The following is a 27145-nucleotide window of genomic DNA, read 5'->3' as shown; positions in this document are numbered from 1 at the left end:
ATTTAAGGCTTTTGAAATCAAATCTGGACTTGTAATAACCTAGAAAAGAATCAGAAAAGGATCTTATACACATATAAAAACGGAGTCATTTTGCTGTATACCTGAAATGAACACAACTTTATATACATATACACGCACACACAAACATATGACTCACTATGCTGTACAAACACAACTTTGTAAAATAACTATACTTCAAATAAAAAAGTGAATTAAAAATAGAATGAAAAAGAAAAAAAAAAGAAACTGCAAAAAATATTTATGAAATCTGAAAAACTGAGAAGCCAGGCGTGTGAGCAAAAGATGTTGGGACTGAAGGTTGGGGAAGCAGGATGGTAAAGTGTGGTAAGAAAAAAAAGTGTAGACTGATGCTGTGTGGTGGTCTAATACCAGAGGATGGAGTGAGTGGACGGCAGCTGAGGAGACTGAGCTTCATCCTCTGGGCAGCTGGGATGGTGGCCAGCTTGGGTTCACATGTTGATCAGGACACTCTGGCTACTGGGTGGAGAATAGGTGGGACGGGAGTGAGACTGAGGCCAACCATGAGATGGAAATAATGACCTATATTTTGGACTCTTTGTGCCCAGAGGAACAGCCAGATGTCAGGCATCCACAACTCCCCAATACCAAGCCACTGCCTTCCGTCGAGTCCCTGGGTCCTCCTCCCCCAAAGCCGCCAAGGCCCCCAGTCGTGACCCTCCAGGCCTTCCAGAGGCAGGCAGCTGCTCTTTCCAAGCCCGATGGGGAAGGTAAGGAAACACACACACAGGCCCTTGCACAGCCAGCCAAGGGGAGTCATGGCTCCCGTGCCCCCGTCTCTCTGTCACCTCCCCCCGCTGCATCAGCTCCCAGGGGACGGTGCCAGACTGCTTTTCTGTGGGGCTGGACATCCTTCACTGCGTATTCTCATATAGAGACTGTGGCAGCTTGCCCGTGAAATGACAAATCTGTGAGAATTGGCCCCTTATCGCTCTTGGGCCAGCCTGCTTCCCCTGAGAGCTTTGCGTTTGATCACTGGGAATCTGTCCAAGAGGAAGAAAAAGAAAAGTAGCTGAAGAGGGAGGCAGGGAGTCTTTGTTTTCCTACAAAGCCTGTGTTGTCAACACAACCAAGTGGAGTAGGAGAGGGGGAGGGAGCGGAGAGAGGAAACTCAGTGTGAACTTGACCTGGGATGGTGATGGGAGTCACCAGGGCCACTGTGGGAATGGACTGGAGGGCCCCACCCTGCCCCCACTTGTCCTCCGTTCCATAGCCTGCAGCGTCCCTGCTTGGCAGCCTTCTTTCCGTGCTCATGTGTTTTCCTCTGCTATGCAAGGGAGCCTTCTCACCCCCTTCTACCTCCATAGCCTGACCCCACTGACACGGTCAACGCCTTCGCTCACGTTTGCTCTAAGGAAACACGAGGTGAATGTACACTTTGGGGCGATGTGTAGTGCGGTGCTAGCGTTTTTCTTACTGTGGCCACGAGCACCAGTGGACGGTACACTGAAAGAGCTAATTCTTCATTCATTTCTTCTTAGCTTGCTGGTTGCTCATTTGACTGCTTTGGGCAACCTCAGGGTGAAATTTCTTTAACTCAGTGGTTCTCAAACATCAGCATGCATCAGAATCAACTGGAGGACTTGTTAAAATACAGCTTTCTGGGCCCGAACCCAGAGTTCTGAGTCAGTTGGTCTGGATTTGTGCTTAGTCGCTCAGTCATGTTCGACTCGGCAACTCTTTGGACTGTAGCCTGTCAGACTCTGTCCATGGGATTTCTCTGGCAAGAATACTGGAGTGGGTTGCCATTTCCTCCTCCGGGGGATCTTCCCGACCCAGGGATCAAACCTGCATCTCCTTTGTCTCCTGCATTCCAGGTGGCTTCTTTACCCACTGAGCCATTGGGGAAGTCCAGTCTGGGTTTGGAGCATTTGAGAATTTACGTTTTTAACAAGTTCTCTGGGAGACACTGATGTTGCTGGTCTGGGGGCCATGCTTTGAGAACCATTGCTAAAAGTCACCTTAAGTCATATCCTAAAAGGAAATTCTGTAACGAGAAATAGAGCTCTTCTAAGTGTACTTTGATAATATGGCTATCTCTATATCAAAGAGGGTGAAGTTTGATTTTTATAAACATTAAATAATTCAGGCCTCAAACCATCTCTCTGAAAGAGAAAAAAGTTGTCAGAGAACAGAGGACTAAGTTTTGGGGAATAAAACGGGCTCCCCATTTTATTAAATTTTATTAAACCCCAGCTCCCTCATCACTGGCTATTTAGGTTTGGTCGTGGGACCCACTGAGCTTCATTGTCCCTGTCTGTAAAATGGGGATGATAGTAACACTCCTCTCATAGGATGATTGTAAGGAGAAATGAGATGAGGCCTGGGAAGACTGAACAGTGCCCAGCACAACAGTAAGCGCTCAGGGAAGGCACTCTTACCACTACCTCAAGCATGCGTCGAGCAGCTGCTCTCTTCTTTCCCGGACTCTGTGATAGAAACAAGACATTAGTTACAGCAAGTGCTGTTAGAGCTAGTGGACATCCACAGGGCAAAGGGAAAACAAGAACATCAACCCAGGTCTCATACCATTGAGGAAACTGGGTGAAGAATATATGGGGTCCCTCTGTATTATTTCTTACTACTGCATGTAAACCTACAATTATCTCAAAGTGGAAAGTTTAATTTAAAAAAATTTTAAAGAAACAAGAAATTAAGAGATAAATCCCATAGGAGTTTCAGGGCCCAAGGAAGTCAAAGTCTAATATAGAGAGACTGCAGTAATAAATAAGCACCATAAAGTGTGTGTGAATGCTACATGTAGTCCCTGGCAGTCCCTGGGTGCTGGGGTGGGGCGGGTGAGCTGCACCTCTGCATTTTCTCTGGTGGTGGGAGGGGGTCAGGTCATTGTACAAACAGTTCACTTAAACAGACTGCCACTAACATGTCTTTTTTTTTTTTTTTTTTCCACCCTGCATCTTGCTCTTGCAGAAGCTGCAAAAGAAGGCAGCCTGCCTCCAGTGAGGTGAGTACCCATTTCTTAATTGTGCAGCAATGCAGCCCATCAACGAGGCTGCTTAGCCTGCCCTAAAGCAGGCAATAAGCCCAGGTCAGGTGTCTGTATTTCTCAGAAGAGTTGGGGGAAGAAGAGATAACAAACCGCAACCAACTGCAACTTTTGATTAAATGAGAGATTAAATAAACTGCATTTAACAACTGTGTTGATGTTAAGTTGCAAAGATGGGTCTCTGGGGTCCTTTTATTTACGGTACAGTTGGGCTCAGTAAATTGAAACATCAGCCTCCTAGTAATAAATCGGATTAGAGACTACAGAGTGCTGTGGGCAGCTAGTAAGATCCCCTGGAGAAGGCAATGGCAACCCACTCCAGTACTCTTGCCTGGAAAATTCCATGGATGGAGGAGCCTGGTAGGCTACAGTCCATGGGGTCGCAAAGAATCGGACACAACTGAGCGACTTCACTTTGCATGGGACAAAGGCCTTTCTGGCTCTGGTGCGCTTATTGTAATACTTTTGCCGTGGAAGTGTCAGTCTATGTATTGCGCCTCTGATGTGTCATGTGTTGAGCTGACCACTTTATACTGAGGTTCTCACGTCCTCTTCTCAAGAAGGCTGCAAAGTTTCTGGCTCTGTTTTCATTTTATAGCTAGAGATACTTTGGCTCAGAAAATTTGCCACTTGCAGAGCCATGATTCTAACCCACGTGTTCCTAAACTATTTTTTTTAAGCTGAGATATAATGGATATGTACAACTGTGTAAGTTCAAAATGCACAATATATTGGTTCAGTATACATATTTCACAATATTGTTACTGTGGTAGCATTAACTAACACTAGCTCACACCTTTATCACCTTACATAATTATCATTTCTTTTGAAAACAGTTAAAATTCTAGTCTCTCAGCAAGTTTAAGTTTATAATACAGCATTTTTGTTTTTTTACTAGAATCCCTATATTGTGCATTGAGTTTCCAGAATTTATGTTGCAAGTTTGTACTCTTAACATCTCCAGTTTCCCCACTCCTCAGTCTCTGGTAACCACCATTCTACTTCTGCTTTTACAAGTTCAGGTATTTTATTTTTTTAAGATTCCACATATAAGTGATATCACATAGTATTTGTCTTTTCTCTGACTTATTTAGCATAATGTCCTTGAGGTTCATCCATGTTGCAAATGGCAAGACGGCCTTTTTCAAGGCTGAATAATATTCCATATATATCTATCTTTATATATACACACACATATATCACATTTATAATATATTACATTCACATATCTTTAACATTTGTTATCACATTTACTCACATATATATCTACTATATACACATGTACATTATATATATCTCTCTCACATCTTCTGTACCCATTCTTCTGTTGATAGACATTTTGGTTGTTTCCATATCTTGGCCATTGTGAGTGATACTGCAGTCTACATAGGAGTGCAGGTATCTGTTGGAGATCCTGTTTTTGTTTCGTTTGGGTATATACTGAGGAGTAGGACTTCTGGATCATATGGCATTTCAATTTTTAATTTTTTGAGGAACCACCATACCGTATTCCATAATGGCTGTACTAATAGATATGCCCAAACTGTTTTGAGTGTATCACCTTAACTCCTTCCCAAAGATGCTCCTGTTCTCAAGAAGGTCAGTCTTAGAAGGAAAACTAAACCTAAAAATGATCATACTACCTATTCACTCATTAAATGTTTATAATAGTAGAATGTTTTACATTTTATAATAGAGAAAGGTACAAGTTTCAGAGGTTGCAAAAATGTGGAGAGATCGCTTTTCCTTGGGAGGGTCAGGGAAGTTTTTTTTATAGAAAACATATCAGTTTGCTATTACTACAATAATACTCCATAATAACAATATAACAATAGTAAACACAGTGAGTATGGGTTCAGTTGATCTGGGCTAGGCTCAACTGCCTGGCTCATATGTTGCAGACTATCCAGGCAATCTTGCAAATACTGACTTAGAGTAAAACACTGAAAGGTTACATGGCATTGGGCAGGGATCCAGGAAGGGATGAAGAATAGAGGCATTATTTCAATCAACCTAGCAGGGAAGATGCAACATGTGAACTAAGTATTAAGGATAAACATCTGTCAGAAAACACAGGAAAAGACATCATAACCGGAACCAAAAAGTGTGGAGTATCCTGTTTTCTTTTGGAAACTGAACTAGTTGAGTTAGAGTATAGAAAGTATAGTAAGAAATGGGAAGGAATGCGTTGTTAGAGGGAGATAGGTACCAAATAATGGAGGATTCTGTACACCAAGGATTGGATGAGATGATCTGGTTCAACAAGGAACAAACTGCATGGAGCTAGATAAAATTCATGTGCTTTGGGAACCCCGTTCAATTACCTATTTGAAAGAGTTCAGTGATGACAGGGTAAGTCAGCTGCCTTCTATGTGCATTTGCGTGAAAGAGAGAAAAAATTAGACAGCTCGGAGATGATCTGTACCGTTTACTCTATGAACGTGGGCCCCAGTGTCACAGTTTGAGGGGACAATGCACTTCTGCTGTGCTCTAAGTTGGTCTTGATTCCCTCTTGCCTTGAATACTGTGAGCATCTCAGTGTGATTATGAGTGCGCTGTGATAGTAGTGTTCAGCTCGATATGCATTTTCTCCACAGCTTGGCTCTGAACTAAGCTGACTTCTTTTCTGGCATTTTAATCATCCATTTCAACATGCGGGGCAGTGGGGCAAACTTGCTGTGATAGGCAAGTATTGGGAAACTGTAGTCAGTCTCTGGAGTGACACGTTCTTGCTAAGGGATTTACAAGCAGAGTTTCAGTTTGACTTTAAACAGTTTCCTTTGACTTTAAAACTTAATCTCATTTAAATGAGACTCGCTATACCTCAGTGATGATATGAGCCATAGTGCTATGACAGTGAAAGATGAGAGATGAAGAGGGACCAGAATACTTAGGTGTGGCTTCGTGGAAGTAAAAAGAACTTGAAATGTATCCTGTAATGATAGGTCAGGATTACACAGGTTTCCTTATTTGTTCCCTTTTGTGAGACTCTGTAGCTCAGGCAGTAAAGAACCTGCCTGCAATGCAGGAGACCTGGGTTCGACTCCTGGGTCAGGAAGATCCCCTGGAAAAGGGAATGGCTACCCACCCACTCCAGTGTTCTTGCCTGAAGAATTCCATGGACATAGGAGCCTGGCGGGTTATAGTCCATGGGTGGCAAAAAGTCAGACACGATTGAGCTGCTAGCACTTTAACTTTCTAAGGTAGGTGAGGGTAGAGTATTATTCCCAGAAATAATGACATTCTTGACTTATAGTAGGTAGATGGAAGAATGGGTGGTTGGACAGACCAGTGGATGTTCACTATAGAGCTAGAACATGATTGAAAGCAAGGTGGTAGAGAAGAGGATATAAACAGACAGAAGAAGGATGCTGATGTGGAAAAGTAAGACATGACATTGAATTCTGAAATACATTAAGTGCCATGCTAAGGGTTTTGAATTTTATCTTGTGATGCCAAGAAAGTACTTTGAACAAGTAAATGCTATAACTATAACTATAGTTATTCTTAACCACTGAATCAGCAGGGAAGTCCCTTTATTTTTTCTTTACATGATATTTTAAAAAAGTATCTAAGGACTAGATTCTTCCCTAATCTCAAACTCTTATTGTTTTTAACTATTATTCACATAACAGGGGTCTATGTTTTTGCTGTATCTCTGCGGATATATTTTGTAATCCTCTTTTTAGGAACTCAGTGCATTTACAACAGCCATTTTTACTTCTAAGCCCCTTTATACTGTGTATTACATATAAGCAGCATTGTGTAATGGAGCAGTACAGGCCCAGAGTCAAATTAGCATGGGTTCATCCCTGCCTCTAATACAAGTCACTGAACAGCTCAGAGCTTTGATATGCACATCTCTAAAGTGAACATAGTAATATTTACTTTATTGATTGTCACAAAGACTAAATGATATAGATTATATAAAGCTCAGGAGTACACAGAAGATGATCAATGAGTCTTAGTTTCTTCAGCCCTTGGCCTCTCTCTCTCTTCTTCTCTCTAGAATATTAATATCACATTAATGAAATGACGCTTTGGAGTTTATCCTTTGTCATCACTCTTTCACGCAAACCAAGCTAGTTGGCATGCCATTTGAATAAGCAGCTTCTATTTGTGTGTGTGAGCAAAGCAGGTTAGTCCCAGGGCAGCAATCAGCCCTGGGTCTATGTCAGTACTTAGCAGAGTTGACTGTTGGCTAATATATTATTCATTAGCTATAACTATGGGTTTTTTCCTACTAAGAGTCAGAGTGGAGTCCTGAGTCAGGAAATCTCTGATTCAGACACTGACAGAGAGAGAAGCTTTTTATTTCAGGAGAATAGATTCAGACAGTACAATGTTTCTCTCATGTGAGGGTCTGTGGGTGGATCTTGGGAGTCCACCATATTCTCTCCCAAGCATTTAATTTTGATTTTCATTTTGACAATAGTCTTTAAAAGATAATATAAACCTGTTTTCAATGTCTGGATGGCCTCCTTCAACCTGGTACTTTGGAACATACTTTTGTGTTTGTGTTTTTGGTATTTCTACCCCACACAGAGTGGGGAATATAAGTGTCTTCCAGGGCTGAGCAGATTATGTGATCATGTCTAGGACCTATGTTATGACTAGGAAGAACAGATCCCAGGGAGTGAATGCCTTTCCTAAGGCAGTCAAGTAAAATAATGATAACAGAGAAATGACACGGTGGTCAAATAAGATATGGCTGTAGTTCTTACCTAAACAGTGGTAAATGCTATGAGGGAAAAAATATATATAAGTTTTAAAGGTTATACTCCACTTACAGTTATTACAAATATTGGCTGTATTCCCTCTGTTGTGTAATATATCATTGTAGCCTACCTTACATCCAAGAGTTTGTCCCTCCTTTTTCCCCACCCATATATTGACCCTCCCCCTACAACTGGTAACCACTAGTTTGCTTTCTGTATCTATGAGTCTACTTTTATAAAGAAAAAAGTTAAAGCATATTAGGATAATAAAATGGGATTGGAAATGAAACCAAGGAGGTAGAGGGTGATCAGGAAAAGCCTTCCTGAAGTGGTGACATTTGGGCTGAGACCTCAATAACGAGGACCCCGTCATGGAGGGTCTAGAAGATGTTCCAAGAGAGGGACAGCCGGGATGCACTCTCAAGGGAGAACCACTCTCAGTGAGTTTCAAGAACGAAAAAGGCAAGGGCTAGAGCTAAAACACAGTGTGCTAGGGCAGTGCCAGTGGTGATTCTTAGAAGCCATGGGCTGAGTTTGGATTTTGCTCTAAATGCATGGGGAAGCCAGGTAGTGAGCTGACGTTTATTTGGGGAAGATCAATCTGGATGCTGTATAAATAACATATGGTGAAGAAGCAGGTAGAAATAGGCAGATAGCCTAGGGAGCCACTATGACAACCATGAAACAATGACAGTATTAGAAATAGCAGTCAATGCTGACATAGTGTCCGTTCTAATTATGTGAATGATTTCATTTGTGACAATCTTTAAGAAGTAGATACAACTATTATAGATCTTATAAGTGAGAAAACTTGAGTCACAGGCTAAATAATTTGACATGGCCACACTTCTAAGGTGAGTCCTGGTGGTTGAGAGGCAGCTGGCCATACAGAAACATTCCAGGAAGCAGGAACAGCATTTGCAAAGTCCTTGATTTAGGAGAGTGCGTAGCATCCTTGTAAAACAGAGAGGAGACCAGTGTGGTTAGAGTGTAACGAGGGAGAAAGAGGGTCGTAGGGAGTTTGGAGAGGTTGCTAGGGCTGAGATCATACAGGTGAGGCATTCGATGGTTTTGTTGTTACTTTTTGTTTAATTAGAAGATAGTTACTTTATGATATTGTGATGATTTTTGCCATACATCAACATGAATTAACATTGTTGTTAATTCATTTAACAATATTTTTAACAACACGAATTAACATTTGTTGTTTTTAAATAGCATAAGCAAGATTGTGACAAGATCTGAGCTATCTTTTTAAAAGATCGTCCTGGCTGCTGTGTGGAGAATAAAAACTGTTGAAGGACCAGAGAAAAATGATACTTAATTAGTGTCTTAAAGAGTAAGTAAGAGCTACTGTATAGCACAGAGAACTCTATCTACTGAGTACCCTGTGGTAACCTAAATGGGAAAGAAATTCAAAAAAGAGAGGATACGTGTATATGTACAGCTGATTCACTTTGCTGTACAGTAGAAACTAACACAACATTGTAAAGCAGCTGTACTCCAACAAAAAAAGTAACGTAAAAAAAGGCCTGTTCACTTGTTAGTCATCATAATAAAGGAAAATGACCAAGCTGAAAAAAAATAAAGAATAAGTGAAAGTTTGTGGAAAGGACATTGGAGGTAAGGTTGTTACAAGCAGAGGAACCACACGTGCAAAAGCACAGGGGCAAGAAACACCCTGATGTGTGGAGGATCCACAGTAGCTCGACATAATTAGAATGCATAGTGGCAGCCTGTGTAGCAGGTAATAATAGTTCAGCCAGTACTGGCTGAGTAATATAATGGACTTAGATGGTTCTTAGTTTGAGACTCAATTATATACAGTCTGTTTTTGTTATTTTCTAGATTCTTGGGTGTAGTTCAGCTCCCTGTCCAAATTATAAATTATTTGAAAGCAGGGAGAGAATCAAATACTTCTTTCTTACCAACTACGTAATTTTGAGATTTGTTTAAATTGAACAACACAGCAATACTTGAAAATAGGAAGATCGAAGGAATGTGTTATAAGGAGTTAAGAGCATAGACTTTGTGGTCAGATAGCCTTAGGTTTATATTTTGAGCTCCACACTAGCTGTGTGATCTTAGAAGAGTTATTTAATATCTCTGGGCCTCTGATTTCCTCACATGGGAAAATGGAGAAATCAATAAATCCTCCCTTTTTTGGGTCGCTGTGAAGAGCAAGATATGTATCTATAATTCCACAAAGTGCCCAGCAATGCTGTAAACACTTGATAAGTGGCAGCAATTTGTCGTGTGTTTGGAGTGCAGGGTTTGTTTGTAACAAGGTCTAGGGCTGCAGGCAGCGCCTGGCTTCAGGAGGTCTGTTTCCTAGGAAAGCCTACCAGTAGCTCAGATGACCCTGCCTTTCACTTCTTAAAACAAATGCTCTCAGATATGATGTCCCACCTCAAAGCAGACACCCTGAAATTTGAAATTCAGATATTTTAAAGCTTGACCTTAATAATAAAAATGAGGGCTTAGGGTCATCTTTTATTCATGCATTGAAAGTGGCCACTAGATTATTAGAAAAATTGCTTAGTGGTTGCATTAGTAGAAGTCAGGGTGCATTTAAAGAGTCATTCCTAAGTTCATCAGTGATTTCATTGATTCTGTTAAGTAATACTATTAAGGTTAAGTAATACTATTCTTATAAGTGATAATATCAGGCACAGAGAAATATAGTAACTGCCTTGTCACATGTTCCCCATATAATGACTGCTATATAGAAGAATTGATCTGTGAAACCATTGGATCAGCCTAACGAAATTTTGAAAAACATCATCTAAAACCCACTTTTAAGCTCCGTGACCTTCACCATCACTCTGGGCTTCATCATTTTCATTTCTCATTTTTCCTTGTTCCTGTAGTTCCAAGGAAAAGAGCAATGGACCAGGAATTAGAAGGCCTGTTTTCCTGACCCACAGTGGTGCTGTCTTGAGTGAGTTACTGAAACTGTCCAAGCCTCAGTTTCCACATGTGCTACTGAGAGGATTCAAGGAGAGAACGTATATAGCATTAGCGTGAATAGAGTTTGAGGGAATGAGGCCATGCGAGTTAATGAGTGAGAAATCTCATAGCTTCTGTACCTCCCCGTCTTCATCACACACGATGGCCTCTCATCGTGGCTTTGCTTCATAGTTTGTTTGGTCCTCTTGGGTCCTCTCTGCGGTGTGTGCCAATGACCTCCTCCTGTAATGACTTCCATTGCTGTGGGAGCTGTTCATGCTCTGTTTGACCTCAGCTGGCACTTCTATTTTTCCGAGAAATTCTACAACAGAGTGATTGGGACCCAAGATTCTGCACTCAAATATCTAGCTTCTAATCTCTGCTCTGCTGCTTATGACTCTGTGACCTGGATTGTGCCTCAGTTTTCTCATTTGAATATGGAAAAAGTGATAGTATCTTCATAGGGTCAATTGAGAATCAAATAAATTGAGAAATATACTTGGAACAGTGCCTAGCACAAAGTAAGGGAATAAAAGTTATTAGCTATTATTATTGTTGACATGCCCTCCTTATGAGTGAGATCAGTGGTTTGACAAAGTAGTTTCAAAGTTAATAATATTACTTCTGAAACTGAGATTACTCTAGTAACATTTACCTGGTCATTGTATTAGTCAGGGTTCTCCAGAGGAACAGAACCAGAAGGGCATGTATTTTATGTATTTATGCATTATATATTAGATTGCATATATTACATATATAATATTTCATTATTTATTAAGTATGAGGAATTGGCTCACACAGTTATAGAGGCTAAGAAGTTCCATGATCTGCCATCTATAAGCAGAAAAGCCGGTGGTATAATTCCAAGTCCAACAGCCTGAGAACAGGGTAGCCAATGGGATAAATCCCAGTCCAAGAGCAGGAGAAGATGAGTTGACATGACCCAGATCAACAGATGAGCCAGGACAAATTGAGTGAATTCCTCTTTCTTCCTCCTTTGGTTCTGTTCAGACCCTCAATGGATTTCATGATGCCTACTTGTATTAGGGAGGGCAGTCTACTCTACTGAACCCACTGACTCAAATGCTAACTTCATCTAGAAACACCCTCTAAACAGTTCTAGAAATAATATTTATCAGGACACCCTGTGACCAGTCAAGTTGACACACAAAATTAACCATCCCTTTAGTCAGTGTACTTTTGTGGCCCTTATGTAGAGAGAGTTGACTTACCCATTCGTGAATTAGAAACAAAACCTGGTGTTCAGGGCTGAATGACATTGTTGTTGATGCTACTGTAGAGTCATAGTAGGATCTGTGAAGTTATGAAACATGCAGGAGTAGGAATTGGGCATGCATACACACACGTGTATACATGTATATGTACATAAACATATAGAGGCTACATAAACTCATATGTAAAATGATAGTAAAATCAAGTACAAAGAGGTGTGTATATGTAGAGGTGTGTGTGTGTATGTTCTGTAAAAGTGGTAAAAGTTGAAGAACTGGTGGTAGAGGCAGTAGAAGCTAAAGTCCAAGTGGTTGATGTGAGCAGAGGGGGAGATGGTAGTAAATATTACTGTAAATGGAAGTAGTGAACTCTTTGTGCCAAGCACTGTGCTAAACACAGCATAATGGCAATCATCTCGTCCTCATCAGAAACAGGATTAAAGGAAGAAGAGACTTGGATCCAACTGTGTATGCAGGGTCACAGCCAGGTAAAGCTGGCTAGAGGTGTGGAGCCTCTATTTCCAGAAGTGTGTCTCTCCTTATAGCCATTCTGGTCAACTACTTCATCTTTAACCATTATCTAATATTTAGAAGACAGAGGTTGGAATAGCTTATGAGGAAAAATTTAAATAAAAAATTTCCATGCAATTTTGTAAACCTCGCACAAATGCATTTTGAGATCCAGTTTAGATAGAATGGATGCCATTGTTTGTAGTCTAATTACCAGTCATTTGATTCAAGAATTAATTCTTTCATTCAGGAATTTCTTAGGGTAAAAGCCTATGGGGAGGTTAGTCTTACAAGAAGTATTTATTGGAGATAGAAACTTTTCCACTTTGGGACATTGGGTAATTGAGAGATCAGATGGTCTCATCCTTTCTTGTCACCAGGAACCTGTAGAATGTCACAGGGAGCAGCTGCTGGCTAAGCTACAACTCTTCTTCCTATTTCTAGAACTGGTGGACCATCGAAAAAATTGGAATAAGTTGGATTTTCAACTTAGGTCCACACCCCTAATAAAACAGATGAAAAGTAGGGCATGCTGGTTTTGTTGTGTAAGTCTCAGTCTTTTCTATTTTAATTCAGGTTCTTTAGATTTTTCAGAACTGTCTTGCAGCAAAACTTTTTGACTCATCCTCATGCAGTGTGGCATAGGAGAAGATGAGCATGGAAATGTACCTATCAGGCATTTCCCACATGTTAACTCAGTTATTCCACCACTGAACTGCTGGTGACCCGACCAGTGAGATCACACGACCAGTGAGAGGTGGATGGGATGAATCTAGGTACAGTGTCCAGTATGTAGCACCCTCAACAATTAGCCGCTGATCCTGTCGTGGAAAACTTCACTGTTTGACGAAGGGAATAGGTGTTTGAATATGCTATGTGAGCTGCTTCTCTAGCAGGTACAGTCTGATATAGAGGTTGATTAATTATTTTCTTCAAAGGAGGGTGGTGGCCCAGGGGTGGACATGGCAAGTGGAAACAACCATGAGAGGAAGTCACAAGTCTGTGTTTCATCCAGAGAGTCCAAAAATCTGTTTAGAAGATAGGTTTCTAAGGGTCCAAATACAGTTAGAAAAGATTTGCTTTTACAAGTCATCTTTAACATTTCCACTGCATTTACAGGGTTCTTATTTCTCCAGGAACATAATGTTGAAGGTATCATTAAGAAGCATTCATGTTTTATTATGTAATGTTTAAATTACTAGAGGTTTTCTACAAGAAAGGCAGAAAAGATAAAAACCTGATGCTATATGCAAGTAACAAAAGGAACTTTCCAAAATGCAAACCTCAACACTTCTTTTTTAAAATACTGTAATTTTAATAATATAATAAATTTGTAGCACAATTTTGGTGGAATGCCTATATTCAGAGGGCAGATATTTCATTCAGTATCTATAGTATACCTTTCAAGTAGATTTTATTATTACTGTTTTGTGGAGTAGGAAACTGAAGATTTAAGGTATTTGTTCAATACTTTTAAAACTAGAAAATGGAACAGAGAGGATTCAAATTCAAATCTGTCTGACCCCCAGCTCCGAGTCTATCAGTAATTCTGTGTTGCCTCCCAATGACGTCTAAAGTCCTAGATATAGACTGTACACAAATATTTTAATGAATGTGGAAACAAAGAAATTGAAGCATAGATATATTTAAATTGTAGAATTATTTCTTCCCAGAAATCTAGGGTCATTATACTGACCCATGTCATATTAAATCAAGGTGTATCTCAGATCTTGTTTTAATGGACCAGGAAAAAGATAAAAGACATTCTCAGATGGCAGAAAGGGAAGTTTAAATACATGTACAGTGTCTTTTTTCCCTTTTAACATAAATCCTAGGACTGCCTCTCTCTAAAGACAACTGATCTGAAAGATGACTTTTTTTATGCTCTGTTGAAATTCTTTCTGATTATCTGAAGTCAGATATTTATTCATTTCTGACAAAAGTAGTCCAAGAAATTGATTAGACATTTCTTTCAACATTTCCACAAATTGTTTCTAATTAATAAAGTTAATTTACCATAGACCCATGGAGATTGTTAGGTCACTGGAGCATAAGATGCATGGCATAGTCTATAATTTAAGAACATTTTTCTCGATTATTTTATGCAGGGGGAAGGGAACAAAATAGTGAGGGGAGAAATTACTGATGCATTAGAGTTCATAATTTTTCCTCTTCAGCAAAATGAACTGTTCATACATATCTTAACATATTACAGAGATTATGAAAGAAAAACCTGAAATAACCAAAGTGGTCAAATGTAGATAGGGAATCGAGTGGAATATGCTTATAATATAAAAAAAAAATTAGGGAAACAAAGGAGGAAGTCCGGCCTTTCCATTGTCTATTACTATAGAAATAGGGCAGAAATCTGGAAGAATACCAAAATGAAAAGAGCTCACTTGTGTGATGGTGGAAGGATTATGGATGATTTGTCTGTCTCTGTCCTATCCACAGTTCGGGTAAAGAAGTGATTTTCCTTTTGCTGTAGATACAATTGTAGGAAACCTTCTTCCTTTCACTCCCTAGTCTTGTTTCTTTCTTTCCAGTGCAACTCCAACTATGAATATTAGAGTGTATCCATTTGTATTTCTTATTCTTCAGCTACAAACTCAGATATCTGTTAAAGATACAGAATTTTACATTTTTGTATGAACAGCATCGTTTATCCTTCTGAAACTTGAATTTTTTCAAAGCTGTTTTCATATTCTATCTATGCTGATGCATGTACAGCTAGTTTATTCATTATAATTGCATACTATATATATTTCATGTGAAAGTGAATCACTCGTGTCCGACTCTTTGCAACCCCATGGACTGTAGCCTACCAGGCTCCTCCCTCCATGGGATTCTCCAGGCAAGAATACTGGAGTGGGTTGCCATTTCCTTCTCCAGGGTATCTTCCCCACCCAGGGATCAAACCTGGGTCTCCTGCACTGCAGGCAGATGCTTTAACCTCTGAATGTATCATAATTTGTGTATTTTCTGACTGAGGGACATTGAAATTGTTTCTTATCTTCACATTTCCCAATGATATTGCAATGATCATCCTTATGTATTTCCAAGTGAATATAAGCAAGTTTCTCTAGGTTATTTACTTAAAGTAGAAATTGCTAAATAATAATAAATAAGAAACTTCAGTTTTACTATAATAGGTATTGAAAACTTATCTCTCAAAATGGCTGTCCTCTCAAACCAGTATAAGGAGTTTCTTGTGTTCTTGCCAAATGTGGTGCGCTTTTCCAGTTGGGGGATTCTTGCTAAACTGATGGTTGTAAATGAAATTCTCATTGTCTTGACTCTATCTTCCTGTTGACCATAAGACTTCAAATTTACTTTTGTAAATGATCATTTTTTTTCTTCTGTGATGTCTGTCATATCCTTTTGTTCAATTTTCTATGGATTTGACTTTTTCCTATTTCAGGCATTCCCAATAGAGTTTAGATATCAACTAAAGTTTATTAGACTTCATTATTAAGTGTGGTATTTGTTGGCATTTAACCTAGTTGAGAGAGTTTATCTACACGGAAATTTTTTAATATCTATTAAAATAGTTAAATGAGTTTTTCTCTCTCATTGTTTCAATGTGATTCATTGCAGTGATAGATTTTCGGATGTTGAGCCATCCTTGAAGTCTTGGAATAAATTTTAGTTATTCTTAAGTTGATTTTAATACTAATTCATTTATTTAGTACTTAGTTTAAAACTGACTAAATTTTCTTACATGAAACTGGGCTTTATTTTTATTTCATTGTTTGAACTTTTTGTGATTTTCATATCAAAATTACACTATCCTCTGAAAATGAGTAAAGTAGTTTTTCTCTTTTTCTGTCCTCTGAAACTTTGCTAAAATTTTCTCATAAAACATAGTGGATGAAAAGGAGAGAGATGCATTGAGTGTGAAGGTGGGTGTGAGTGCTATTGATTCGAGCCCTTTAATGGTTTGTTAGCCTACTAGTCTTTCTAGTTCTTCTTCAGTCACTGTGGTAATTTTATATTTCCCTACTAATTTGCCAAATTTCCCTAAAATTTCAAAGTTATTGGCAGAGAGCTGATCTTAATATTTTTCTTAGATTTCTGAAAGTCTGAAACAAACTCTAGTTTGGTCCCCTTTTGTATCTGTAATTTGTGTGTGTACGGACACGCGTGTGCCTTCCCTCATTGTCTTGATCAGTCATGCTAAAGTGTGGTCTAATATTAATACACCTACCTAAGCTTTCTTTTGGAAAGTTTGCTTTACACACTTTCTCCATTGATATGGGAGTTTTGGTTTATCTGGCAGTTTTTAGCAGCATTAGCAAGATTTTTGCAACATCCAGTCAGATACTCTCCATTTTCCTTACAGTAAACTAATCTTTGTGCATTTTTTGTGATTCTTGATCAGTCTGGACTTCTTCCTATTATATTTTAGACTTACCATGCAAATGCCTTATGTTCATTTTTCCTTTCCTGCCTTCTTAATATTTAAGCTTTCTCATTTAGTATTTTCCTTCTACCACGTAGAAATAGAGGAAAACAACAGAATGGGAAAGACTAGAGATCTCTTCAAGAAAAGTAGAGATACCAAGGGAACATTTCATGCAAAGATGGGCATAATAAAGTACAGAAATGGTGTGGTCCCAACAGAAGCAGAAGATATTAAGAAGAGGTGGCAAGAATACACAGAAGAACTGTACAAAAAAGATCTTCATGACCCAGATAATCACAATGGTGTGATCACTGACCTAGAGCCAGACATCCTGGAATGTGAAGTCAAGTGGGCCTTAGGAAGCATCACTACAAACAAAGCTAGTGGAGGTGATGGAATTCCAGTTGAGCTATTTCAAATCCTAAAAGATGATGCTGTGAAAGTGCTGCACTCAGTATGCCAGCACATTTGGAAAACTCAGCAGTGGCCACAGGACTGGAAAAGGTCAGTTTTCATTCCAATCCCAAAGAAAGGCAATGCCAAAGAATGCTCAAACTACCACACAACTGCACTCATCTCACACACTAGTAAAGTAATGCTCAAAATTCTCTAAGCCAGGCTTCAGCAATACGTGAACCGTGAACTTCCAGATGTTCAAGCTGGTTTTAGAAAAGGCAGAGGAACCACAGATAAAATTGCCAGCATCCACTGGATCATCAAAAAAGCAAGAGAGTTCCAAGAAAACATCATTTCTGCTTTATTGACTATGTCAAAGCCTTTGACTATGTGGATTACTGCAAACTGTGGGAAATTCTTCAATAGATGGGAATACCAGACCACCTGACCTGCCTCTTGAGAAACCTGTATGCAGGTCAGGAAGCAACAGTCAGAACTGGACATGGAACAACAGACTGGTTCCAAATAGGAAAAGGAGTACGTCAAGGCCGTATATTGTCACCCTGCTTATTTAACTTATATACAGAGTACATCATAAGAAATGCTAGGCTGGATGAAGCACAAGCAAGATTGCTGGGAGAAAATCAGTAACCTCAGATATGCAGATGACACCACCCTTATGGCAGAGAGTGAAGAAGGACTAAAGAGCCTCTTGATGAAAGTGAAAGAGGAGAATGAACAAGTTGGCTTAAAGCTCAACATTCAGAAAACTAAGATCATGGCATCCAGTCCCATCACTTCATGGCAAATAGATGGGGAAACAATGGAAACAGTGACAGACTTTATTATTTTGGGGCTCCCAAATCACTGAAGATGGTTAACTGCAGCCATGAAATTAAAAGACTTTTACTCTTTGGCAGGAAAGTTATGACCAACCTAGACAGCATATTAAAAAGCAGAGATAGTACTTTGCCAACAAAGGTCTGGTTAGTCAAGGCTATGGTTTTCCAGAAGTCATGTATGGATGTGAGAGTTGGACTATAAAGAAAGCTGAGCACTGAAAAATTGATGCTTCTGAACTATGATGTTGGAGAAGACTCTTGAGGGTCCTCTAGACTGCAAGGGTATCCAACCAGTCCATCCTAAAGGAAATCAGTCCTGAATATTTATTGGAAGGACTGATGTTGAAGCTGAAACTCCAGTACTTTGGCCACCTGATGCGAAGAGCTGACTCATTTGAAAAGACTCTGATGCTGGGAAAGATCAAAGGCAGGAGAAGAAGGGGACCTCAGAGGATGAGATGGTTGGATGGTATCACCGACTCAGTGGATATGAATTTGAGTAAACTCCGGGAGTTGGCGATGGAAAGGGAGGCTTGTCATGCTGCATTCCATGAGGTTGCAAAGAGTCGGACATGACTGAGCGACTGAACTGAACTTGTACCACTTAAGAAGTTAAATATTCTATTTCTATTATTTTTGTGGTGACAAAGTTTGACATCCTCAGTTAACTAAGTCTAATAATAATCAAAATATCTATCCTGCTCCTGAATGGTACCTGAGAATAATTCCCATAGCCCTGTTTCACAATCTTCAATATTTATTATTTAGTATTTTAATTCTACTTTATTCTTCTTTTAATTTATTTTTTAATTGGAAGGTAATTACTTTACAGTATTGTGTTGGTTCTTGCTGTAAAACAGTGTGAATCAGCCATAACTATTTATATATATATCCCCTCCCTTGTGAACTTTCCTCCCTTCTCCCTTTCCACCCCTCTTCATCACCACAGAGTGCCTGGCTGGGCTCCCTGTATCATATAGCAGCTTTCCACTAGCTATTGCCTCTGATAGCCCAGTTGGTAAAGAATCCACCTGCAATGCAGGAGACCCTGGTTTGATTCCTGGGTTGGAATTTGCCAAATTTTAGGGAAATTTGGCCAATTAATCGGAAAAGATCTGCTGGAGAAGGGACAGGCTACCCACTCCAGTATACTTGGGCTTCTCTTTTGGTTCAGCTGGTAAAGAATCTGCCTGCAATGTGGGGGACCTGGGTTTGGTCCCTGGGTTGGGAAGACCCCCTGGAGAAGGGAAAAGCCACCCACTCTGGTCTTCTGGCCTGGAGAATTCCATGGACTGTATAGTTCGTGGAGTTGCAAAGAGTCGGGCATGAGTGAGTGACTTTCACTTTCACTTTCTCACTAGCTTCCTGTTTTACACGTGGTAGTGTATATATGTCAGTGCTACTTTCTCAGTCCGTTCTACTGTATCCTTCTGCTGCTGTGTCCACAAATCTGATCTTTATGTCTGCATCTCCATTCCTTCCTTGCAAATATTTTCATCAATACTATTTTTCTGGTTTCCATATATATGTGTCAATATATGATATTTGTTTTTCTTTTTCTGTCTTACTTCACTCTGAACAACAGGCTCTTCATTCGATCTTTTGACTACCTATAGTGGCTCATCTTCTTGTGTGATTAGCAGTTTTCCATTATAAGCCTGTTTTGAGTGGGAATTCTTCCCTTGGGAAACCATGACTTCAGGTTTCCTTTACAGGGGAGCCAGTGGTGGTGGGGATTTTGCTTCTAACAGCAGGTTGGCTTCATGTCTCAGGAACACACAGGTAGTATGCATTTAGAACCCCGTCCCCTTGGTGCTGGGCTGTAGAGTTTCTTCCTTCTTCTGGGTGACTCTTGGAGCTACAACTGCCCTCCTCAGATAGGAGGCTTTCCTGTTTGCTCCTTGGGAGAGTGCATGGTTATTACAATTAGTTTTACAGATGGGATGGCGTTTTGTGACCCTGGACCTTATTCCAGCTTCCCATTCAGTTGAGGCCTGTGGCTTAGAACTGAATATAATCCCCAGCCACCAGTCACTGGGATCTTTTTTTTTATTTGATCCCAATTTCCCATGGAGTCCCTTGGCTGAATTCTCACTGACACTTTAATTGCGAATTTCCTCTCTGTCTGGCACCTGGGGATTTTTACCTTACTGATTTCTAGGTAAATGATGGGTTCTTGATATAATTTTTTACATTGTTATATTTCATCCAGAAATCTTCTGTATTTAAAGTGGGGGTGGTGTGCCGTCCATATTGGCCATAGGTCACCACGTTGGCCAGACTTACTTGTGTTACTTTTCTAATGAGGAAAAAAATACCCAGAGTTTGAAAATGTGTTTTAAAAATATTTTGCTTTAAGTAACCTTTTTTTCTCCACACTTCTCAGTGCTGAATTTGAAGAACCACATAATTATGAGGCAACCATTTCCTATCTGAGACACTCCAGCAACTCCATTAACCTGTGCACCGCAAAAAAATCTGCTGATTGTAAGTGTGCTAAGCCAATTAATATTGTAATCCTGTATGGAATGAAAATATGTCCAAAATGGTATTTCCCCCAGCTAACTCTAAGTTTAAAAGTCAACAGCCATGCTGCTTTACTGTCACATTTCTCTCTTTTCCCCTCTTCCAGCCTCTTAAATATATAAATAAACCCAGCTCTGCACCAGTGCTGTCTCCCAGCGCCTAGTGCTGCCTTCTCATTACTTTCTTCTTTCCTTCACCAGTCTGCTTAGACACTTTGCCTTTTGTAGCTATATGGGGGAGAAAATCAAGTTATGGTGATTCATTTTTCTTCCTTCTCCTCCAATGGAAACTTCATCTCTCTTCTCTTGATGTCTGTCTTGAAGTCCCCTGGTAACTCCCTGTGGAAAAGGGAGATAACAGACTAGGGGAATGAGGTCCCTGTGTTTAGCCTGAATAGGAGCAGAGGATTCATTAAATGGATCTGACAACTGGTTCGGAGCTGGGTCTTCCTGTCTCTGGTATTACTGACAAAGTTCAGACCTTTCCATGAAAAAAGAGACTGTCTCAGGCAAGATGGTGAAGAATCAGAAACTCATAGCATTTCCTCAGGTTTCTGTGTCTTTCTTCTGCTTGTATCAATAGAATCAACCAGTTCTCTACAAAAGGCATAAATATTAGTGCCAGAATAAACACTAGTATTTACTGAGCTGTGCTGTGGGCCACAGTCCTGTTAAAGGTCCTCTTACATGCCATTGTATTCACCCACTTTTAGAGACAGAAAACTGAAAATCAGAGAGACTGAGTTGCATAAGGTCACACAAGTAATATGTAGAAGGGCTGTACTGTGCAACAGCCCAGACTGCCTCTAAGATCCATGCTTTCCCCACAGTTTTACGCTGCTTCTCATTCAAGAGTGTTTGACTTCCCTGAAAGGAGAGTTAGAGATCCCCTGGTTCAGCCTCTTTATTGTACAGACAGGAAGCCCAGGGCTCTGGGAGAGGAAGTCATTTGCCTGGGAACATGTGCTTAGGAAGTTCATGGGTAAGAGTTAGAACCCATTGAAATTTCCATTCTCCCCCAGGAAATAAGGGGCCAAAGAACTACTGGAAAAACTTTCTCCTAGGCTGGGTAAGCTCTAGATTCTCCAAACTGGCTTGTAAGATACTAGCTTAAGAAGTGGAACTACTGTCTGCATCAACCCAGAAGGTAGGACTGCCTCGTAGTTGGGGTGCCTGGGCCCCTGACTTAAAAGCAAGGCTTCTTAAACTCTAATGTTCACATGAATTTTCTGGGCATCTTGTTGTAACATATATTCTGGGCCAGTTGCTCTGGGTTGGGCCAGAGATTCTGCATTTCTAAAGGTGCCCTGATGCCACTGGTCCGCAGACTGCACTTTGAATAGAAAGGTCGTGAGCCCCATTTGGACTGCAGCCCAGCTGCATGTTTTCCTACAAAGCTAAGTGCTCACAGGGCCAAGGGGATGCTCCCCTGCAGCTTCCCTCTGGACTTCAGGAGACCCCCAGAATGCCCTCCTGCAGGTGGGTCTCTAAGATGCTGCTTGGGTCTCTTCCCTGGGTCCTTCCATCTCAGAACAGATGGAGCTGCAGAGAGATCTGTTTGTGGTGGGGCAGGAGAGGATAAGGGTAACATAGGCAAGGTCCTTCGTGTGTAGGGTGAAGCTGAGGATTGGAAGGAAGGAAGCTGGACCAGAGGCCTGCATGTGTTCTCTCCAGGCCACAGATGTTCAAGGTGGGTCTGTTGGGGATATCATTTGGGGTACCCAACGAAGGAACCGCTAACCCAGGCCTCTCCTTAGTCTTTCACTGAGGAATCCTTTGTGTCCCTCAGTGCTGCTGAGGAGGTAAGTGTTCATGACTGAAAAGAGAAAGGGCTCAGAAAATAAGCCACTGATGCAGCTGGGAGGTCACAGTGCAAAGGACAATTGGAAGTGGGGAGAGAGGGAGAAGGGCATGGATGGCGAGGGTTTCCCCAGCCAGGATGGCGTCCTGTGGGGGATAGGAGAGAAGCCTGCCAGGAGATTCTCTGTGGGAGCCAGAGAACCCTAGTCTGGGATGGAAAGGATGCTGTTTTAGCCCACACTCCTTTCCCTGCTCCTGTCTAAAGAGGCATGGGATAGTTACCCTACAGGCAAAAAAAGGGAAGGAAATAGGCTATTTTGCCCCCACTTGTCCACGTTCATTTGACTTTTCCCCATGTGCTTCATCCTCTTTACACTTACCGTTTGAAAGATGTACAAATCTCAGTTTCTTTATCTACTAAATGGATATAATATCTTCTTTGTGTAACTGTTCTGTGTGTTTGAGAAGGTAATGTGTGTAAAGTCAAGTGACTCTTCTCTGAGAGGATGGAGCACATATATTTTTCCCTAGTGCTCCTGCTAGGTACAACTAAAACCCCTGGACATTATATATTTAAAACAAATATATACATATATTTATATTGTATATTTTTATATACAAACATAAGAAAACTAGAGCACTGTGAAAAGGTAGAAAGAAGGTAGACCAGCTAGGCATCTCTAGACCCAAGGAAGGATAAGTGGTGAGTTCCCTGGGTTTTCTTCTTGCTTCATATATCCCAGCCTTGGAGCTGAAGAAGCTGGCAACCCAGAAACACCACAGGGTACAGACAAAGCAGCTCCAACAGAAGCCTGCTCTTTGTAGCCAAAGGACCAGTAAAAGGGAAGCCTAGAAAAACAGAAAGCATCTAGACAACAACTACTTTATCCCAGCTAAATGTCATAGAAAATAACAAATTGGCCCCACCGCCACCAGCCAAGGCTGAGTGGGGAGACTGGACATCCACCCTTATCAGGCTGTGATGATGCACCCCAACCCTTCTGCTGGTCAAGAAGGTGAAGTAGGGAGCTGGGACTTTCGTCCCTGCCAGGGTAACAAACTCCACCTACAGTGAAGGTCAGTGAAGACCATGTGGGGATGCGGACTCCAGCCCTCCACCCAGCAATAACAAGGTGTCCCTTCCCCTCCCTGTTGGGACAGCACCAGAGCAGACCTTGTGGAGAGTCAAGACTTTCACACACTCTCAGCAAGAAGGCACCCTCTCCCTGTGGTATCAGTAGAGGCTATGGGAGTAATAACAAGCACTCCCACCCCTCCCAGCCAGAGTGTTACCAGCAGAAGCTTAGCAGGGGGCCAGAGCACCCACTCCTGCTCAGAAGTGATGAGGAGCCCTTGCCTTACTTGGATATCAACAAGACCAAGAAATGGGGAACCTACACTTCCACCCTGGCCTGGCAGGAAAGAGGCAGTCCTCTGCACTTCTGCTGCCATGCTAGCTGAAACAGAAGGCTTAAATAGTATCCAGGGTCTCACAACATAATACTCTAAAAGGTCACAGTTCAATCGAAAATCACTCATACCAGCAGCCAGCAAAGTCTCAACTTAAAGAAAAAGACACTGAGGAAACCAGAAGGGAAAGAGACACGTGTACCCCAATGTTCATCGCAGCACTGTTTATAATAGCCAGGACATGGAAGCAACCTAGATGTCCATCAGCAGATGAATGGATAAGAAAGCTATGGTACATATACACAATGGAGTATTACTCAGCCATTAAAAAGAATACATGTGAATCAGTTCTAATGAGGTGGATGAAACTGGAGCCTATTATACAGAGTGAAGTAAGCCAGAAGGAAAAACACCAATACAGTATACTAACACATATATATGGAATTTAGAAAGATGGTAACAATAACCCAGTGTACGAGACAGCAAAAGAGACACTGATGTATAGAACAGTCTTATAGACTCTGTGGGAGAGGGAGAGGGTGGGAAGATTTGGGAGAATGACATTGAAACATGTAAAATATCATGTAAGAAATGAGTTGCCAGTCCAGGTTCAATGCATGATACTGGATGCTTGGGGCTAGTGCACTGGGACGACCCAGAGGGATGGTATGGGGAGGGAGGAGGGAGGAGGGTTCAGGATGGGGAACACATGTATACCTGTGGCGGATTCATTTTGATATGTGGCAAAACTAATACAATTATGTAAAGTTTAAAAAAAAAAAAGACATTGACAGATGCCAACATTGGGATGACTGAAGTGTTAGAAGTGTCTGACAAAGACTTTAAAGCAGCTATTATAAACATGCTTCAGTGAGAATTATAAATATGATTGAAGCAAATTGGGAAAAAAGTCTTATCCAAAAATAGGGGATATCTCTGTAGAGAAATGGGAGATGTAAAGAAAACACAAATGGAAATTTTAGAACTAAAAAATACAGTAAAGAAAAAAAAAGCTCAATAGCAGAATGGAGGGAACAGAAGAATCGGTAAACCTGGAGAAAAAATTAGCTCAGAATGGATTTCTTCCTTCCTCTGCTCACCAAGGGTGAGGAATCTTTAAATATTGCCCTTCTAGGAAGAAGAGAGGGAGAAGGAAAGAAAGGAAAGGAGGGGAAGGCTTTTGCCATCACCTTTGGGTGAGTCTGTCTCTTTAACAATGCCAAGAAAAACAGAAGGTCACCCCTCAGGGTGCCTAGCTCAGCACAGGTGACTTTCTGAAACTTCACCCTTTCATATCAACTGGGTGATGGGGAAGCAGGATTTAGGCTCTTCTGAAAGCTCTGTGGAATTGTCCTCATAGCTCATCTAGACAGTGGCTTTCAGACTGTGCTGTCCTCAGGGGGCGGTCCTAGAAACCCCTGGGGATAACTTCAACCAGAGAAGTTTCATTTATGCTCCTGTAATATTGTGTTTAAATGAGTGAATGATTCCATGGCTAGGAGACAGGTTGAAAGCCATTTCCTAACTGAGCAACCCTGGGAAAGTTACTTTACTTTTCTGAGTGTCTGTTCCTCATCAGTATATCAGATATAGTAGTGATTATCATGAAGGAAAAAAAAAACTGTCAGCTATTTTTTTATTATTTTGTTCTAATATTAGTAACAATTGTCTCACCTCCTGGTGTAAAACATGGGAAAGGGACTTTTCCAGAGTGACACAGGGAGTTAGAAACTCACACAGGGAGTTTCCCAGTTAGTTACTCTGGACAAAGAGCTGAGGGTCTGGAAGACATGACCATGATGTGGTACTAGTGTCCCATACTGGGAAGTACAAGTGAAGGGTTGCTGAAGACCATCTTCTGACATTTGTCATTTTCCTCCCAGCTGGGACAGAGCTATTCAGTGGAAAGAGTTAGACAATTCCCCGTGGAAGCTAAGTGAGGGCTCTGATGCTTTGGGGTATATCCTCCTATTATAATTCCTAGTCCTTTCCTGACCCCCTGAGGTTTGATCATTTGTACTTTATATTCCTACCTTGGGAGCAAGTTTTGATGGCAACACTTACTGTTGAGAACACCCACTTTGTTTAAATTAAAAAAAAAACAAAACAGTATCAAGTTAATGAATGCATTATTAATTGTTTATGTATTTTCTTTGGTTATTAGCCTTAGCAAGTAAGTTCTCTCTGGGCCTTGGTTTTCTCATTTCTAAGAATAATAATATCTCCCTCCTCATCAGGTGACAGGTAGAAGCAAAAATATCATGATTTGTTAATTCTTTCAAAAACACATAAGGGTGAATAAATTGAAGGAGGGAGAGAAAAGGAGATTATCATTTTTTAAAGGTGGAAATAAATCCATACTTGAAAAGGATGAGGCCACCTGCATCATAAGCAGATATTTGTAAATGTTCTTAAAGCAAGTAATAGAATAAAATGTGTTGATTCAAAAATTGGTGAAAACAAGTGTATAATTACCAAAATACTCTTGCCTGGAGAATCCCATGGAGGGAGGAGCCTGGTAGGCTACTGTCCATGGGGTTGCACAGAGTTGGACACGAGTGAGTGACTTCACTTCACTTCAAGTACAGGTTATTAATCTGCCACACAGAATTTTAGGTCCTTGTGTCAACAATTGCATGCAGATAGTCCCTAAAAAGAAACTGATTTCATTTAAATCATTTATGAGTGAATTGTATATGTAGAGTAAAAGTGGCTGAAATGTGTGTTGTTTGGTCAGTTCTGTAAACTAAACCTTTAGGACTCCAGCAGCAAGAAAGAGAAAAAGAACAGGGAAAGTCTTACTTATTATGTACGTGTATTCACTATCAGTAGGTGAAATGTTTATAGAAAACTTTTAAGCAAAGAAAAATTAAATTAGCAATTTTATTTTTAAAATATCATTTTCTATACAATGTCTCGGAGAAGGCGATGGCACCCCACTCCAGTACTCTTGCCTGGAAAATCCCATGGACAGAGGAGCCTGGTGGGCTGCAGTCCATGGGGTCGCTAGGAGTCGGATATGACTGAGCAACTTCACTTTCACTTTTCACTTTCATGCATTGGAGAAGGAATGAAACCCACTCCAGTGTTCTTGCCTGCAGGATCCCAGAGATGGCGGAGCCTGGTGCGCTGCCGTCCGTGGGGTCGCACAGAGTCGGACACGACTGAGCGACTTAGCAGCAGTGTCTGGTGCTCTGCTAGGTTTACATTTCTTTCATCGTCTGCTTTAATCTTCCCATGAGCTCTGGAAGGCAGATACCAGTTGGCCCCATTTCACCGATAAGCAATCTGAGGTTCAAAAAAAGGAAGTGA

At 40.7% G+C, this 27145-nt stretch overlaps 1 protein-coding gene across 8 annotated transcripts in view; it reads left to right on the top strand.

Annotated features, from left to right (window-relative positions):
* The window catches only part of FYB2 (FYN binding protein 2), a 123367-nt gene that overhangs the window by 52719 nt on the left and 43503 nt on the right, over positions 1-27145 (top strand). For all 8 annotated transcript variants that reach the window (XR_015160061.1, XR_015160062.1, XM_086390183.1 and 5 more), the window contains 3 exons: positions 588-749; positions 2971-3004; positions 20485-20585. Coding sequence is in view for 6 of the 8 variants with exons in the window: in XM_086390183.1 (XP_086246309.1) it covers positions 588-749; positions 2971-3004; positions 20485-20585 (297 nt within the window). In the remaining 2 variants the exon portion in view is untranslated. The remainder of the gene's footprint in view (positions 1-587; positions 750-2970; positions 3005-20484; positions 20586-27145) is intronic.

This window comes from Bos grunniens, chromosome 3 (genome assembly GCF_055505025.1).
Source record: "Bos grunniens cultivar Pamir isolate PY7600 chromosome 3, Bosgru_T2T1.0, whole genome shotgun sequence".
Taxonomy (NCBI): domain Eukaryota; kingdom Metazoa; phylum Chordata; class Mammalia; order Artiodactyla; family Bovidae; genus Bos; species Bos grunniens.
This window is presented reverse-complemented; position numbering and strand designations above follow the sequence as displayed.